The sequence below is a fragment of the Rhizoctonia solani genome, chromosome 11 (assembly GCF_016906535.1).
Source record: "Rhizoctonia solani chromosome 11, complete sequence".
Classification (NCBI taxonomy): domain Eukaryota; kingdom Fungi; phylum Basidiomycota; class Agaricomycetes; order Cantharellales; family Ceratobasidiaceae; genus Rhizoctonia; species Rhizoctonia solani.
Genome location: NC_057380.1, coordinates 2,027,571 through 2,041,203, shown reverse-complemented (window position 1 = coordinate 2,041,203; position 13,633 = coordinate 2,027,571). Strand labels below are relative to the sequence as shown.

The window sequence follows — 13,633 nt, the reverse complement described above, 5'->3', positions numbered from 1 at the left end:
CAATTAACAATAGAATTAGCTAAACTGAATGAGCAATTGAATGAGCTATTAACACCGCAAACGTTGCCTGCTAGTACGCACACGAACAAACCAAGACAAACAGCGTATAGGACAGGGAAATATTGCCCGGCAAGTTTTCAAAGGTTTAGGTGGTTCAAGGGGAATCAACACTTCCTTCTGAATTCAGTCCTTTCCACGTCCAAGCAAAGAGACAACGTGCCTGGGGGGATACAAGGGATAGAAAATTCGACACAGAAAAAATTGGATTAGAAAAGCGAAGTCTTAAGCAACAACCAGAAAGACTTAAGAGTTTGAGAGCCAAAAAATCCCAGAACTATCATCACTGGTCAGAGAACACTCAAAAGACAGCCAAGTATATCGCCGCAAAGCACATTGCTCATGCTTGGACAAAGGAATCGCATTTAACTACACAGATTAAAGCAACTAAGCCAATTGATTGCACCAAAGCTAGTACAGCTACTGTAGACAGCTATCATGAAACGGCAAGAGCGTTCAAACATATACAAAAGAAGCAACGTAGTTATATGCAAGGACCAACAACGCAGTATACAACCAGCCAAACTAGCGGAAGCATATTATTGAATAACTCTGCTCAGAACAACCTTAGTTGCACTGAAAGATTACAAGTACTTGTAAATGATACTAGGACACAAATGGACGTGCAGCACAACAAGCAGGAAGCGCCTGTCAACATGCAAGGGAATCGCCTCAAGCATCCAAACTCTTGGCACTCGGTAGATACAATACTTAAGTGTACATTGAGACGAAACAGGGCAACTGGAGCTAGGACTGAAACAGTAGCGGAACTACCTAAAGGCGATAGGAAAGAAATCCCTACGGACTGTAATGCGTCAGCAGGTACCAGCGCATTTATGGGACGGAATCAAGCAGTGGAATCACCTCTGCGCAAGACACGTCTCCAGTCAAAGGCAGACCTACCGTATATCAGCCCGGCAAACCCAAGGTCACACGGAACAACTCACAGGCGTAACCACTTATATCCAGGGAAAATGCAACAGCCTCTGGACAAGTTAACATATTGGTCAGGACAACGTACCATTATCAATTTAATAGATGTTCCATGTTCAGATATCATCAAAGCGCCTTTGTACAAACTCAGAAGACGTCCTAATAGATATCAGCAAGACCTAGTGATCAATCAATGGTCTAAGAGCTTAGCGGAAATGTTAAGGGAACAAGAATACATGAAACTAGGAGATAAATGCACCTACCAGCACCCTATTCAATGGCTGGGACGCAACTTAAGTAGCAAACCAAAGAAACAACTCAAGAGTGCACCAGATTTAAGATTAAGATCAAAATCACTCAAAGGAACCATTAAAGATAATCCACTCTAAGTTCCTTGACACTTTTGATGTGTCCACACTGGTGTAATAAACCTGGCCTGGCTACTATATCTTGGTAACATACTTAAACATGCCTCTCCCCAATACTCTACTAGCATTTAATTTACCTATACTCCTTTTAATAATCTGCAAGGCCTGTACCTTACTTTTCAAACTCTGCAAGGCTTTGCATTTTTGTTGCATGCATCCATAGTTGCTGTGCAACTTTCCACACCTTCCAAACTCATGATGCTAGCATTACTTAGCAAGGCATTATGAAGCTTTATGCATGAATATCAACACAGGACCACATAAGGACATGGGAAATACAAGTCTTTCCTGCCTGCTCCCACTATGCAAGATGGTCAGCTAGCCTCCTGGAATGGCTATAAGAGAGAATCAAGACCCATCCTAAGAATCAGAATGGTGACCCAGTTACTTCACACAAGCACATATGTCCAAACTGGGGGGATATGTTATGGAATGACTAATTTAGACATATGCGCCCCTAATTGCCAATAGTGAATAGTGCGAACTGTAGTAATCTTACTTGCTCTATCCAAATATGGGCATAGGCATTACTATATTTGGAAACTGACGGTGCTACAAGACCTTTTATACTTTATTTCCTCATTGCGCTTGCATATATACACATCTAATCATGCGGAATGATTATAATATTATTTCTATGATTTATAGCATTTTTTGTATCATACATTTATATGTAGGAACGGTACTTACAGACCATAGAACAAGTGCAAGTAAGCATGCAAGCGCCGGCGCTTAGTAATTGCAAATAAGCGCCAAAGGTCGGCGGGGCGCGCCGACGCCGATATCTCGGCGGGAAATAGGCATATTACTATGCGGACAAATACCAATAGGTCGGAGGCTCCAGCATCTCAGTTCCCAAAAAGGAATCGTCTGATTCTGAGCCAAATTGATGGAGATACTAACCATTTAAGTTTCTAGCTTTTTCTATGAGATCCTACCTTGCCTCAAGGTTATTTTTAGCATTCACACTAATGTAATTTAGTCATGTATGCTCTAGAGCATTCTGTAAATAACCTTGAGTCTATCCCACTAGGACTTATTGGGACTAATTGGTCTTTATGTATCAAATAGCTCAGACTGTACCTCTCATGTAACTTCCTCTTTTGTACATCATGTATATAGTTATTTGTTCTCCCTCTGGGGTATATAAACCCCCTGAGGGAGACCCTTTGAATACAACCTTCTTTTCATCCCATTCTTACCCCTTGTGTGAACTTGAAGATCTATTAGATCTTCTTAGCTTAGTTTAGAGTGTCTTATTTCGCTTTCTTAGCCTCTTAAGCTCACTGAACTTAACCTGTAAGGTATCTCGGCGCATATAGCCTCTAGCAAGGTCCCAACAGATACTGGGTAGCTAGGAAAGGCTCTAGGGCGACCCTGAACCTCTTGAGTAAGTCAGTTGGGAGAGTTTAAGGCCTTGAGAGCGGCATATACACCTTAACTGAGTGCGATCTCAGTCAAATAAATTACTAACAAATCCAGATAAATTGTAGTAGGTAACTAAGACTCGATACTAACTTTCATACTATAGGTATAAGCAGAACCAACCACCTGCATCTGCAGTAATCGCTTGATTACTTGTTAAGTGTAGGGATCACCCTGATTACTAACCTAATTTACCCTTATATAGCTAGTCTATTGCCTTTTTTATCCATAGATAACTGATCTATTAATCACTTTTTATATTTTGTACTTAATTACATAGTCCCTAAAACCCTACTCTATAACAAAAGCAAACTGACATTTGCATGCCTTGGAAGGATCTCAATGGCTTACTACCTTAGATGCGCTAGCTGGTTTCACTCAGCTAACCATTAAGGAGGAAACAGAGAGAAACTTGCTTTCAGATGTCACAACGGCCATTGGCAACCTACCAAACTACTCTTTGGATATAGGAATGGACCAGCAGAGTTCCAGCGTGTCATGAATAGGATACTTTCAAGATTTCTATGGCAATTTGCCCTAGTATATATTGATGACATAGTGATCTATAGTGTTAAGTTTGAAGACCATTGCAATCACTTAGATCAAGTCTTAGGAGCTATTGAAGAAGCTGAAATCACCCTATCTCCAAAGAAATGTCACATTGGATACCAATCACTACTATTGCTAGGACAGAAGGTATCAAGATTAGGTCTATCAACCCACAAGGAAAAAGTTGATGCTATCTTAGAGTTGGAACCCCCTAAAAATGTTCCTACCTTACAGACTTTCCTAGGGATGATGACTTATTTCTCTAGCTATATTCCCTTCTACTCATGGATTGTAGCGCCTTTGTTCAAGCTTCTCAAGAAAGGAACAGCTTGGTCTTGGGAGGAAAAGGAACAACAAGCGTTTGAACTTGCTAAAGAGGCCCTTGCATCTGCTCCAGTAATGGCTTATCCTATTATTGGAAAACCATACAGATTATATACAGATGCATGCAACTATGGCCTTGGAGGAATATTACAGCAAGTCCAATCCATCAAGATAAAAGACCTAAAGGGGACAAAGGCATACAAGTACTTAAGGGGGGAATATGACAAAGGAAACCCAGTTCCCAGAATGACAATTCCTGCTTCCAAGCAGAGAGACAACGTGACTGGGGGGGATACATGGGATAAGCAAGACTTTGAAGAAACAACTGTACAAGTGGAGCGAGTCATTGCTTATTGGTCAAGGATTCTAAAAGAAGCAGAAAGAAACTACTCCCCAACAGAGCGCAAAGCATTAGCCCTCAAGGAAGCACTTGTGAAATTTCAGGTATACTTGGAAGGAGCTGAATTTGTTGCTATCACAGATCACGCCGCTCTCACTTGGAGCAAGACTTACAATAATGTCAACAGAAGACTCATGACATGGGGCTTAGTATTCTCAGCCTACCCAGGAATGCAATTGTGCACCGCGCAGGAAGAGTACATGACAATGCAGATCCTATCTCAAGACTTAGGAGGAGAACCCCATATCATACCAGCCCTCTGGCAGATCAATCAACTCCACTCAAGCTCAATATGGAGGAAGACCCATTAAGAAACCTCTACAAGGAGATAAATGAACGTTTTGAAGAGAAACTTCTTAGAGTTGCAAGCGCATTCACCCAGAGTTACAAAATTGGAAATAGCCAGAAGCCCATCAAGAAGTGGATACCCACACCGGCAGAAGCTATATCTTATCAAACAACTACCTCATACTCTGTGGAAATATCAATAAACTCAGAAGAAATCACAAGGTTCATAGAAGCATACAAGAAGGACTCCCATTTCAAGCAAGTGATGGAAGATTCAAGTTGCACCACAATCCACTCAATCCACCCTTCCATCAATACCAGATAGGAGATAATGGATTGATCTACTTTATAGATTCCCAGGAAAAGTATCGGCTATGTGTACCTAGGGATCTACAAGTAGATATTTTGAAGGAAAATCATGATAACCTCAATCAAGGAGCACATGCGGTTATGCTAAGACATATCATCGAATTGCTTCTGTTTACTATTGGCCTAAGATGGCTAGAAGCATTCAGAAGTATGTACACACTTGTGATATCTGTCAGAAGCAGGACATCGACGGCATGGACCCAGAGGATTCCTTCAACCTTTACCTATTCCACAGCAACCCTTTGAAGTAGTATCAATGGACTTCATCATGGATCTTCCACCAAGTAACAACTACAACGCTATCCTAGTTATTGTGGACAAACTAACTAAGTATGGACATTTCATCCCATGTACTACTCAGATAGATGAAGTACAAACAGCGCAACTGTTCCATGATCACATATGGTGTCACTATGGTTTACCTTGGCAAGTAATCACTGATAGAGATGCTAGATGGACAGGAGCCTTTTGGGGTCACTTAGTTAGTATGTTAGGAATTTGGCAAGCACTCACCACTGCACATCATCCTCAGAGTGATGGACAAACAGAGATACTTAATCAAACTACAGAAGTGGCTATTAGAGTATTCACTAACCCAGCCAAGGACAATTGGAGTAAGCTTCTATCAGGATTTGCGCACTCATACAATACAAGTGTGCATACATCCACACAACAGACACCAGCCTTCCTACTCCGCGGATTCCAGCCTCTAACATCAGCCAACTTACTGGCTCTCACTTCTGAGAACATTCCAAGACCAGCCCAAGAAAGTCAAACAGCTGAAGAATTCAAGGAATCCATGGAATTAGCACGATCACTAGCTAAGGACGCTCTCAAAGTAGCTCAGAATTATCAACAGAAATACTATAATTCTGACAAGACACATGTTACCTTTGAGCCAGGAGATTTAGTCTTAATCAATCCCCATTCCTTAAACTTACTCAAACATCAGTCAGGGAAAGGGAATAAGCTAAATATGCGTTATGAAGGACCATTTGAAGTTATGGAAAGCATATCACCAGTAGCATATAGGATAAGATTACCTGCTAGCTATCGCATACACCCAATCATTAACATAGCCCACTTGGAATCTTACAAGGCATCACCCCCAGAGTTTGGAAGCCGACCCACTCAGAATATACCTAGAGAAGACTTCCAACAGATGCCTGAATATGAGGTGGAAAGGATAGTAGAAGAAAGGACAATAAAGAAAGGCAACAAGAGAATCAGGCAGTACAAAATCCGTTGGCTTGGGTACAGCTCAGAACATGATAGATGGAGGACAGAGAAAGAATTAAGGAATGCTCCAGAAGTAATCAAAGAATGGAAGCAAACCTCTGGCTCCACTATCCATCCCAATCACAAGAAGAAGAAGGAGTTCTAAGCTCCACATGGCTTCTTCCATGTACCACAGGTGTAACTAAACCGGTCATATCCTCCAAGATAGGAAATAACAACATACTCAACGTTTGAAGCACTAAGTCAAACCTATCTTATGGAGGATGAATTTTGTATAAATGCTCTCATTCAACTCTCCCAATTGTCATCCCAATCATATTCAATTGCCCACACACTAAATCTACTATGTCTTTCTCCCAAGATTATTATTGCTACCCCATCTTCACCTCCTACAGGAATGACGTGCCCCTCACTCCTGAGCTAGGTATCATTGAAGCTAGTCATGTCCGCGATTTATACTATGTCTATGCTAATCGCCACAATGACCACTACTCCCCATACTCTGAGAATCACCCAGACCCCTTAGAACGTCGTATTCATGCCATGCCTGACATTGAGGTCTTCCTTATGGATGATGATCATCCCCCTCAATGGTTCCTAGGTGTCGACCTCACTCACGCGTTGCATGGGGCCTACACCCATGCACTTTGTGTCTTTGGCGAAGCTGTCCAACCTGCTGGATGGAATCGTCGCGAGCCCTGGGCAAATTACGACTACGCAACTGAGCTCGTCAAGATTGGCTTTCCATACATCCCGCGTCCCATTTGTTTCAAGGAGGACGTCTACCACTTCCCCGCCGATTCCTTCCACGAGCTCCAGCAACAAGTACATCACAACAACTTCTACGCGATTTGCCTCAATGCTCTGTCAATTATTATCACTGCTACTAAACAGATGGAGTATAGTAACATAGCCCATGTTGGGTATATTCGCGGCTCCCCCGCCTGCGTTTCGGCGCATCGTTTTTGGTGCCGTTTACATGGTCACCCAGTAGTCGAACACTCCGAAGACGATCTGTCTGACGCAGGTAAGATTGGTAGTATAACGCAACATAATCGTACTCAGCTCACCAGGGTATCAATTGCAGGATTCCCTGTCAACAGATACGACGGCGACAACGAAGCACTGGGACCAATTACTCCGCCGCCTGAGAACGTTCCGCCGCCCCAGTTGGTGGATTTTGCGGAAGTCCCCTTCGACTACGCCGCCTGGGGACTTCCCCTTCGACTACGCCGCCTGGGGACTTCCCCCTCGAGAATCTTCCGAACAACCCGAAACGGCTTACCTGGGTTACCAGAACGGCAACTTGTTTACGGCTCCGGAATACGCCCCGTTGCACGCCGCCAACGAAGCAGGCGAATTCCCTGCTCCAGAATACGCCCACGGCCACGAGCTCGACATCGCTGCTCTCACGCAGCAACTCTCTTTGGTTGCCGTCGCGCAGAGCGTCGAATCCGTCTCCCCCGGGTTCGGTAACGACTTCGTCGCTTCTGTTTGGGAGTGGCCGGGAGAACCAAACCCCGTCGTCGACTTGGGACCACCTGAATGGCCCACCGTACCGCAGCAACATACGCCGCCGTTCTCGTGGGAAGACCACTGGCACGAGGTTCACGCTCGCGACCTAGAGCTAGGTGACAACCAGGACATCCACATCGGCGGAGGGCTCGAAATCGACTCGGAGCATATCATTCGCCCTCTCCCCGTCGTCACTAACTGAGCTAACCATGTGCCATGCCTGTATATACTACAACTCAACGTTCTCCGCGTCTCAATTCCTGTAATCTGCGATCATTAATACCTTACTCGCGAATCTGATTGTTTTGACTCGTCTAAATAATCGTCGCTAAGAATTCAACCCTTATTCGTGTGAACGTCCCACCACACTTAGTATCAATCGATAGCCACGATTCGATAGATATCGATAGCATTTTTAACCAAGTCAAAAGCCTCGGATTTGACCTCGCAATAATTACAACAAGTAAATACCTTGCACCAGTTGAAGACTCAGAGCGGGTGACTAAGCCTTAAGCGCCCATGGCTCCGACACCTTAAGACTTAGCAATAAAATTAAGGAATTTAATTCCAATTTCAAGGGGTATAATCAATTAGCATCAAACCTTTAATTAGGAAGCCATCTCTGGATAGGATAAGTCCAGATTGGGGGGGATATGTTATGGATATGACATTTCTTCTTTAATCTGTACTTATTTTATTAATTACACTAGTAATCTCACAGTAAATAAATGAGATAAAGATGCGAACTAAGGTTTTCAAGGTCCCTCTATCCAATAGTGACCTTTACAAAACCTACAAAGCTCAGGAATACCCTTAATATGCAATGCCTTTTGCATATATGCTGTTTTCTCACTCATTTAAATATATATAAATTCAGCTGAGTAGATAAACAGTAACAAGTAATATTTCTCTTGTTTGTAGTATTTATTATTCAAGATTCTATCTTGTGGCTACACACAGAAATATTCAGGGTCCCCCCTGTCGCATAGGCAAGTGCTCCGGCGCTTAATCAGCCCTTAAGCGCCGACGCACTAAATGCGCCTTTTCTCCATCACCCGGGCATCCCACACTGCCGAATTGCTTGCGCTTAGGTGCGCATGTTTGTGCGCTCCAGGACGCTGGGTCAAACTCCCAAAACGGACAACATTTGGTAGAGTTATGCCCCATTTACTGTAAGTACCCAATGCAGAGGTATCCTACCTTTGGGACTGTTTACTCCAAGGATGAAACACTTAGCCTTGGGACATCTAAGGACCCACACAGGCAAATACTGCCTTGGGGCAAACATTGCCTTGGGGCAAATATTAGGATCTGTTGTTTGTTTACTATGTACCAAGGTATTGGCTCCCTCAAGTGTTTCAGTTGCCACATGTACCTCCTGTACCCCCTCTTGGTATCAATCATGTATATACTTGTTTGTGCGCCTTCTCAGGGTATAAAAGGACCCTGTGAAGACGCTTCTAATGCATCCATTTATCCACTCTTATATATTGACATATACACACAAGCCTTTAACAGCTTATCTGCGCATTTACTTTAGTGATTGACTCACTGTAAATAGCATAGGAGGTTATTTGGCGCACTAAGACCATAGGCCAGTCCCAACAGACACAGGGTAACCTATTAGTGTACTTACTGCGACCCTGTGCCCCTTGACTGTCACAGTTGTTGAGTTCAACATTGAGTATAGTGCGACGATACTGTAAGGATTGTTGTGATTGAGTGATAGTGTTTCAATCCACCATACCCCTTATATTGTAGATAGCTTTATCTACAATATCTCATAAATCCTAGATATATTTTAGGTAAACCCCATAAGTCTTAAGTCTTACTTAAGCATATATAAGTCCTATACTTATTAGGCCAATCCTATAAATCCTGTACATTAGTCAGGTAACCCTCTTACTTAAGGTACTATCCTAGAGACCTTAAGTATACATACCCTTGGTCACTTAGGCTTAAGTAACATTGGTCTAAGGTACTATACATAACCAACCACCTGCACTTCATAGTTGCTAGACTATTTGTTAGGAGTTGTTATTCCTGATAACCTAGCCTATATTGTGCATATATTCTGTGCATATATTCTGATTCTTAATACTAGTTCTTAGTTATTCCCATATACATTTTGTATATAGTAATTCTTTCTTACTCCTGTACTTACACAACTCTTAACACCGGATTTGAGCGACACCGGCAAATGGTCATATCTGTAAGTTTATCAGCCATTTTTAGAGTAAGGACTTACTGTTACAATAGAGCCACGCCCTCAAATCCATGCTCAATTTATGCGCCTTAAATTGAGCAAATGATGCCGGCGAGCTTGTAGCAAAGTTCGACAACGCTGGCAAGGCTGTCTGGTTTGTTAACGGGATTCTCGTCCCGCATTTTGATCGTGGGTTCGACAAAGAGTGGGTAAAATGGGGGACGAGCGCCATAGATGTGATACGCGACCAGAGCCGCTGGGACCCTTCCAACATTGAGTACTTGGAGTCTGTGACCGATGCCAAATGGAGAGTTGTTGTTAAAAATGGGGTCTATGCGACGATGTTTCGTGTTTGGAAGAAGTACCAGGGAGATGCAGGCAAAGGGCGGGAGTGGTTGGATAAACGCAGGATGTTGAACAGACGTCAATCCCGGAAGGATGCGGTGAGTACCAAGCTTTTTCCATTGAGTAATTATACTTACGCTCGTGGCAGAAAGCTAAAAGTTGCATGGCAGCGCTCAAAGGATTGGGACTTGAAGTCGGGGGATTCAAATTTACCGGCGACCCCGGTTTTCAATCGTCCGAATATTCAGACCCGGACGATCAGAGCCGCCGTGTTGTTCAGGAACCCGAGTACCGAATCGCAAAGGTTAGTAACAAGTAACTATTTAGGGTTTGAGTTACAAACACTAACCTTTGCTCAGCTTGTCCAATTTTTGGGGGCGCTTGATATTGCATACAAAGACAACAAGAAACAATGCGGAAATCAAAAGGTCACGCGCCGGGATTTTGATAAGGTCAATAACAATGTACCTAAGCTCAAGAAGGGGAAGATACCGGCTTTGTCATGACCTTCATTGGCATGACATGATTTTTTACTATTTTCTACCTTTTTTCCGAGATAGTTTCCTTTTTTGGTATATATTTATGACTCATCAAGATCACGTGACATATTTGATATATGATGTGAAATTGTAAATGACTCACTGTTTTGTATTGTTGTTTTTGATGTGGCTCCTCTCATGTATTTAAACAAGGTCAAGTCACCGCTAAACAGCAAGACTTGACCTCTTCGTCAATTCATCCTAAGCTTACCCTTACCCATTGCCCAGGCCCCTAGTTGGCCATAAGTGCACTTTACTACAAAACCCTTAACCCAGGCCTCGTTGCCCTCTACCCATACCATACCCCTTGGGCCTTCGTCGCCCCTCTTTGTCTCATAGTCCATTGGTGATAGGGCCACGGACTTTAAACCTACTTGTATCATAGGTCCGAGCTTAGTCGTGACACTAGGTCAAGTCTTGTTACTCGTACTCTTGTCGACAAACGAGAACTGCGCTTAGATAAGCACCAAAGCCTGAAACGGCATCACATCGTAGCCCCTGTGTAATAATCAAAGACAGGAATACGAGTGCCAGTAAGGTTGCGGGATAGCCCTTTGCCAGCAATCGTCCGCATACCAGGGTGTCTGCACCTTTAGTCATACGCTGTTAGTCAGCCAAACCTCCGCTTACTAAAAACCTGACTAATCATCACGCTTGTACACAGCTGTTGATATTAGAAAAGGATAGTTTAACGCTAGTGGGAAAGCAAACAGTTAGTAGTTAGCACTATAAATCCGTTATTACCTATCTGATCGAGTACCAATTTATATTGGGAACGCACTCTAGTGTTCGACTTTTTAGATCTCATCCTCTTTGCCATCTTTTGGCCCTACTCCTTCGTCACCCGCTACCTCTACCTTGAAAAAACCATCAACGATATCAATCACATCCTAGTCGGTCGCATTAATAATCTCGAAGAACACATTGCTTGTATTGAGGAACCAGGGCTAGTCCAAACAATAGCCCATATCAAACACCACAAGTCTTTTGCCGAGCGCCTTAATAATATATACAAGGCAGATCTTCAAGAGCAAAAAAACCTCATTGCCAATCTCGAATCCCATAATTGAGATCTAGCTCTCACAATTGAAGAGCAAGAAAGGCGCATTGAGGAAAAGGACCGACTATTGGTGGAAAAGGAGCTAGAGCTAGATAACTTCCACTGTTCTATTCAGGATATCACCCAAGACGGGAAGGGTCGAATCCACTATTACAAAGAATATGAGTTTTTTGCAGTCTCATATGACAATGCCTGGCTTGGGCGCAATAGGAGAGACTAATTTGTCTTCTTCTCAAGTTCAATCAGGATGGTCCGCTCCATCCTCTTGTACACATACTCCTGCTCCTGCGGCTGAGCCGCCACATGTATATTCCCCCATGTCTTTTAGCCAGATGTCAGATTGTGAAGTACTTGATATGGTTGCTCAAAATATGATTATCTTAAAAAAAGAGTTCTCGCAATTACAAGGCGCCTATGAGGCACAACATGATCAAATAGCATTGTTAAGGGCAGAACTTGAGGAACATTGCGATCAATCGCAAAATCAACACATATTCTATTCCACCCAAATCCAAGGAGCGGCCGCTTCCATTCAGGCTGTGCAAGACCAGCTACTTCACAATTCCACTACTTGTCCCACGGCTCCTCCCCCACCTCCACCTTCTGGCACAGCCACCTCCACCAATCCCCCAATTGCTCCTGCGTCTTCCAATTTGGATTTGAAATTTGCTAAACCCAATAAGTTCAATGGCAAGAAAGAGGACGCCCTCAATTTCATTATTGCCTGCCAGGCCTATATAAGAGCGAAAGGAGCAAATAGATCCCACGAGGAGAAAATATTGTGGGTAACATCATATTTTGAAGGTGCAGCAGAAGATTGGGTTCGCCCCTATAAAGAAAGGAAGGTTTTCAGGGGAGAAGCAGTCCCATTATTGGAGGATATTGACGTATTCTGGGCAGAATTCACTAAGCATTATGTGGACACTAATCGCGATGAGAAGTACCGTCAAAAATGGAATAATTTGCGGCAGAAAGCATCGGTTCAGGAATACACCCAAGAATTCCAACAATACTCCGTGTCCCTGGGTTACAGCGACGAGACACTGCGCAATAAGTACTATGATGGCCTCCAAAACAATATTAAGGACATCATGCTTTCAACTATGTTCCAATGGCGCCGCGCTACTGCCCAACAAGTCTATGATAAGGCAGAGGAGATCGCAAACCATATCGAATCTACACGCTTATCTCATCCTTCTGTCTCCACAGTCCGCGCCCCTGCTAATGCCGCCCCCACTACCACTTCCACTCCCCCTTCCACCCGCACTCGTCTCAACGTGGGAGACAATGTCTATATGATTGACCCAACCACTCGCCGCGCCAAGAAAGGCGCTATTACTTCAATTGTTTGTACTACTTCTGGCAATATGCCCAATGTTAGGTGGAATGGGGAAACAAAACACAATGATTCCTTTCCCATCTCTTAAAAAACGAACGCCCCACCGCTGCTGCCCCAGTCAAGACCATCATTGCTCCTACCCCTGTCCTGGCCTCAAACTCCAAAGGCCCAGGCCCCATGGATCTTGATGGAAGAGGATTTTCAAACCTCACTTGCCATGTATGCGGTGGAAAAGGTCACTTTGCACGCAATTGCCCTTCCAAGCCCATGTCGGGACATGTGGCTAATGTTGAATGGTCTTGGGAAAGACCTAAAGAGGAAAATAGGATTGAAGTTGTCTCTGATGAGGAAGAGTTGGGAAAAGGAAAAGCCAAGGCCAACTAAGGAGTAAGGCACTTGGCTGTATGCTCGCGGATTTGCATTATGTAAACAATGATTTCGAAATACTCTCTTTATGTAATACATCTCAAATATATGCATTGTTCTCTGCAAATCCGTGTGAGACTCCTAAAACCCAAAAATCAAGTTTTTTGGCTAAACCTTTTCAAGGAAAAGCCATGATCGACTCTGGAGCAACGTCCTGCTTCATTCACCCTCTTTTGGTAGAAACCTATTGA

At 43.5% G+C, this 13,633-nt stretch overlaps 4 protein-coding genes across 4 annotated transcripts; all 4 read left to right on the top strand.

The window, feature by feature from the left end:
- Nucleotides 1-3,341: 3,341 nt before the first annotated feature.
- RhiXN_10654 (Retrovirus-related Pol polyprotein from transposon) lies at nt 3,342-6,157 on the top strand (the record flags this gene model as incomplete). Its single annotated transcript, XM_043330470.1, has 4 exons — nt 3,342-4,312; nt 4,372-4,666; nt 4,726-4,921; nt 4,950-6,157. 4 exons carry the CDS (start codon nt 3,342-3,344, stop codon nt 6,155-6,157), a joined length of 2,670 nt encoding a protein of 889 aa, XP_043184567.1.
- Nucleotides 6,158-6,357: 200 nt separating this feature from the next.
- On the top strand, nt 6,358-7,729 carry RhiXN_10653 (uncharacterized protein; the record flags this gene model as incomplete). The annotated part of the gene is made up of 2 exons (XM_043330469.1): nt 6,358-7,039; nt 7,086-7,729. The coding sequence occupies 2 exons, from the start codon at nt 6,358-6,360 to the stop codon at nt 7,727-7,729; spliced, it is 1,326 nt and encodes a 441-aa protein (XP_043184566.1).
- A 1,998-nt stretch (nt 7,730-9,727) lies between these two features.
- On the top strand, nt 9,728-10,584 carry RhiXN_10652 (uncharacterized protein; the record flags this gene model as incomplete). The annotated part of the gene is made up of 4 exons (XM_043330468.1): nt 9,728-9,739; nt 9,850-10,176; nt 10,227-10,382; nt 10,438-10,584. The coding sequence occupies 4 exons, from the start codon at nt 9,728-9,730 to the stop codon at nt 10,582-10,584; spliced, it is 642 nt and encodes a 213-aa protein (XP_043184565.1).
- A 1,281-nt stretch (nt 10,585-11,865) lies between these two features.
- On the top strand, nt 11,866-13,400 carry RhiXN_10651 (Retrotransposon gag protein; the record flags this gene model as incomplete). The annotated part of the gene is made up of 2 exons (XM_043330467.1): nt 11,866-13,023; nt 13,140-13,400. The coding sequence occupies 2 exons, from the start codon at nt 11,866-11,868 to the stop codon at nt 13,398-13,400; spliced, it is 1,419 nt and encodes a 472-aa protein (XP_043184564.1).
- Between the last annotated feature and the right edge of the window lie 233 nt (nt 13,401-13,633).